The sequence below is a fragment of the Eurypyga helias genome, unplaced genomic scaffold (assembly GCF_000690775.1).
Source record: "Eurypyga helias isolate BGI_N326 unplaced genomic scaffold, ASM69077v1 scaffold27057, whole genome shotgun sequence".
Lineage (NCBI taxonomy): Eukaryota > Metazoa > Chordata > Aves > Eurypygiformes > Eurypygidae > Eurypyga > Eurypyga helias.
The window spans coordinates 1-4,332 of NW_010261534.1; the positions used below are offsets into that span (position 1 = coordinate 1).

General features: G+C 42.6%; 1 protein-coding gene across 1 annotated transcript; it reads right to left on the reverse strand.

Annotated features, from left to right (window-relative positions):
- Nucleotides 1-653: 653 nt before the first annotated feature.
- LOC104512438 (urea transporter 2-like) lies at nucleotides 654-3,384 on the reverse strand (the record flags this gene model as incomplete). The annotated part of the gene is made up of 4 exons (XM_010155413.1): nucleotides 3,237-3,384; nucleotides 2,334-2,523; nucleotides 1,884-2,012; nucleotides 654-846 (listed from the first exon to the last, which is right to left on the reverse strand). Coding segments are annotated over exons 1-4 (660 nt in total), but the record flags the coding sequence as incomplete, so codon positions are not given.
- Between the last annotated feature and the right edge of the window lie 948 nt (nucleotides 3,385-4,332).

Genomic DNA, 4,332 nt, shown 5'->3' on the forward strand with positions numbered 1-4,332 from the left:
CCCCAAGCCTGTAGCGTTGTGGCCCAAGGACAGGACAAGGCACCTGGCCTTGTTGACCTTCATACGGCTGGCCTCGCCACATCAATCCAGACCGTCCAGACCACTCCCAGGGAACCCCTCAAAACAGTCTACCAAGTCCTAGAGGAAAACTATTACTCTAGTGTTGTTTAACACACTATGCAGGAGAATTTTTTTTTAAAGGTCCTGCCTGATTATGTGAACATGTGCCAGCGCTCAAGTTTGTAACCATTCTTCCATAGTAATATCTGCTCATTCATTTCTATTCAGAAAGATGCAATTTTAAAAACATGGCAATCTCTACATGGGAAATAAAAGTGACCTGTGAGTTAACAGGTAGTCTCAGCACAACCTTATCTGTGGGTGCTGATCAGTATACGCACAGCAATGGGTAACTTTCAAAATTCTAAGTTAGATCCAACTGTAAATGAAAGATACCGAATACTAAAAAGATTATTTTCAAGCTCTCAAGAATGTCAATTCCTAGAGTAAATCTTTACATTTTGGATAATAGCTATCTTTTCAATGCAATTTTGTATTGCCAGGCTGAATGTAGTAATATAAAGGAAGATAATATGATTCTATAATGGTTCCCTCTCTAAATGGAGAATGTTGTTATTTTTAAGGCATCCTACCATTGACATTTCAGCATCCGTCCAGGTGATGTTTGGTGTTGCTGTTGCAGGCTGAACGACAGTTGTAGGGAAGAAGAGGTTATGGGGTCCTGATGCAGCCAGATAGAGGGTCAAGGCCAAGTTGAAAGGCAAGGTCAAAACAGGAAGATCCCACCTACAGAAGACTGAGTCTAAAGCACTGGTGAAAACAGGGCTGAAAGAAGATAGGAGCTTGTCAGATAGGCAAAAAAAACCCAAACCAACAAAAAACCACAACTGCATGAAATTCACTCTAGGTTTGTTTTTTTTTTTAGTTTCATCAGTCTTTCTGATAAAATCAGAGATATGCTAAGGTCACACAGTGAATTTCCTACCCTTCCCAGGGCAGTTAGCAATGCACAGATTCTTACGGTGTTATGCAATATATGCCATGAATCTGGTGAAGGAGGAGGATCCAGTGATTTAAAGCAGTTATTTCCCAACCCATACCCAGTGTTTATTTTTTTTCTTTTAGTACTTGAAGTGGATTGCATTCAAGACACCTGTGCCAGGTCTGAGTGAGATGTGAAGAAGGCTGTGTGTCCTTGTTCAAGCTTACAGAGCAGGGCCGTCAGAAGTAAAGGCTGATAGCAAAGGTGTGCTTATTAAAGTGACTATAGCACCACAGCAACTCAAGGCAGACAGATGCATGTGGTTTAGCAATCTCCAATTAGACATTTGGGGATCAAAGACCAGCTTTCAAAATTTTCACTGTCAAAATACCTAGCAGATTATGATGTCACGTGTATGAGTAAAGTATTATTAGTTGTTTGTTTTTATTAGCATCAGCCATCACATCTTGGGACAACTGAACAGCTTTGGTGCCTGGAGAACTAAATTTTCGTGACATAATTTATATGGTGGCTGAAATAGATGAAACATTTGTGGCTGGTGGTGGACGAGAATGATAAAAATAATATTCCTCTTGAGACAAAAATGAAATGATGCATCACAGAAATATGGCTAACATTTAGGGCATTGAATTACATATGTTTAGCCATTAATTTTCCTTTTCCCCATTGGGTTTATTTGTGATTATGTGGGTATTTTATTTGTTTTGGGATTGCATTTTAAACGTTTAAAAGTGCAGATAATGATACAGATTTAGTAGCATGTACATGCCAGCTGTGTTTCTTTCCCATTGTATTACATAAAAATACAACAGGTCAGTCCTAGCGTGGGGACTGGAAGCATAGGAGCAATCCGACTTACCACGTCACAGACACCAGTGCTACCGGCAGCAGAAGCCACCAGTGGTAGTCTCCTTTAGTGGAGAAGATGGCCATAAGCAATCCCAGCAAGACCCCGTTGTAGCCGTACAAGCCTGCTGCAACGGCCGATCTGTCAGAAAGAAAAAACCATCTTGAAATCTTCTCCCCTGCAAGCGCTTTGCTCATGCCACCCCCTCCGTCCCCAAGCCCTGGTGACTCTGTGTGATGGTGCATCAACCTTCCGCTTCGCATGCTTCAGTCCCACATCCTCTCAGCACCTGACCCTTCTGTCCAATGTCCCTTTGCACCAGACACAGCTGGCTGGAAGATCTGTCTGGTCTTCCCAGACCAGTGAAGGCTGGATACCTGCTTTTCATCCACATCACTTGTTAACATGGAAGTCAGCACTGAAGTGGCAATCTGGTGTTGAAAGGGGAAAGCATGGACTTACCTGTCCTGACCCAGGAGAAGTGCTGTTAAAGTCGAGACAACTGTTCCCAAACAGCCTGTGAGGGTCCACCATGGGTTCTGCACCAGGAAGCCAGCAACTATGATAAGCCCACTGAGGGGATTGTTGACAAACATCACCTGGGATATCCCACGCAGCACCCAGTCAATAAACTGGACCATGAGAGGTTTATCTGGAAGAGATTAAACAAAATAATTAAAAAAACCTCTCAAAATATTCAGATGATAGTGATTTGGGGTGGTTTTTTTTGAAACTCAGGAAGTTTTGGCAGTGGAACTTGGCAGCACAACTGAAGTAATGAATCAACAAGGCTGTAAACCTGACTGGGATTTATTACGGTCTATGCTGAAGTCTTACAGCTGGAAAGCTGAGATGAAGAGTGTGGTTGCCAGAGTCCCCTGTTATAAAGTACCTTGGACCGGATTCAGATGAACCAGCTAATTTATGATGTCTGTGCCTCAGATGGCAAATCGCGTGTGTATCCCAGCGCTGATTTATTATGGGGACCAAACACACCTATCTATGTGTGATTTAACTTCGCAGTGGCATTAGGCTTGACAGAAACTGCTCAGCTGAAAGGACAGGGAGCCTTATGAAGAATGGCAGAGCACAAAATCATCATCTCAGCCTGTGTTCTCTGGCACTAAATTCGCCTTGTACATGGCACGTTGGGAGGCAAATGTCATTTCAGTCATCCTCCAGAGTTAAGCCGTAGGTGTATCTCTGCACAAAATGGACTTTTTCCTGCAAAACGGAAATAAATCAGGGCAGAAGTGGTTTCTGTACTGCTCTAACTTGATTCATATTACTGAGAAGTTAGTTATTAGTCCTTTGATGTAATTTTTCTCTGGAATCCTGTAATTAGTCATGGTGAAGTAGCTTTACCTTTTAGCCAGGCTCCAAATTCCTTCATGTCTCCAGTGATGTACCCAACAGCCCTGCAGACTCTCTTCCCAGCTTTGCTCAGTGGATTCTGCTTTATTGGATTTCTTTCCCCCTTGGTTTCTATCTTCACATCAATACTGTTTTCCATGTTGAACTTCTGACCCTCTGGTAGAATTCAAGGGGAAAAAAAAAAAAAGACCGTGTGTTATTTTGGAGTAAGGAAGGGGAAAATTCTTACTGTGAACACCTGATTCTCATGTCCCCATGAACACATTCCCTCTTCATGTGCCCTTGGGACCCTGTGTTGTCCTTCCAGAGTCTGGTGCAGTCATAGATCTGAACGCCACAAGGAACAACTGAGCCTTGTCTCACAGTATTTTACCTGAATTTAACACTCTGCTCAGCTATACCATGTTTTCTAGAAATCAAGCATCTCTTGATTGAAAGGGTGACTTCAAGAAGAGCACGATGACATTAGAGGACACTGGCTTCACAGAAACTGAAGCTTACCTCAAGATTCAACTTCATGGAGATTCTACCACATCTGCTTCTGTGATTAAATTTCCTCTTCTGCTTAATCCACATTTCCAGTTTGAATTTATCCACCAACCATCAATAATGGGTACCTAAAGTTGGGTTTATGGGTCTCCGTGCTGTCACTTATTGGGATCAGTTCAACCTCTATCATGAGCTTGGGATTAGCTCGGGGGTTGTCCATGGTGCCTTACTCCAGCACCCACGTGCATACATACATTTTTATTCCTATTGAATTGTACTTTTAGCTGCCTCATCTTTAGAAGTACCCAGAACTGATTTAAGAGATTAAAGGCCAAATTCTGAGTTCTTGCCCTTCCTTTCTGCCTTAGTCACATTGCTGCCTTCTCTCTGCCAGCTACACAGTGGGGTGTTGGGTGGTCTGCACTAACCATTGCTCTTCAGCATAGACAAGATAGGTGACCACGTGTTGGAACCTGTAGTAAGAAACCTTCAGACACTAATGAAAAGACTCCTATTAAACTTAGCAGGCACTATGTCAAGACCTATATAAGACAGGGGAGGACTATAGGCCAAATACAGGTGTTTAGGTCTAAAAAAG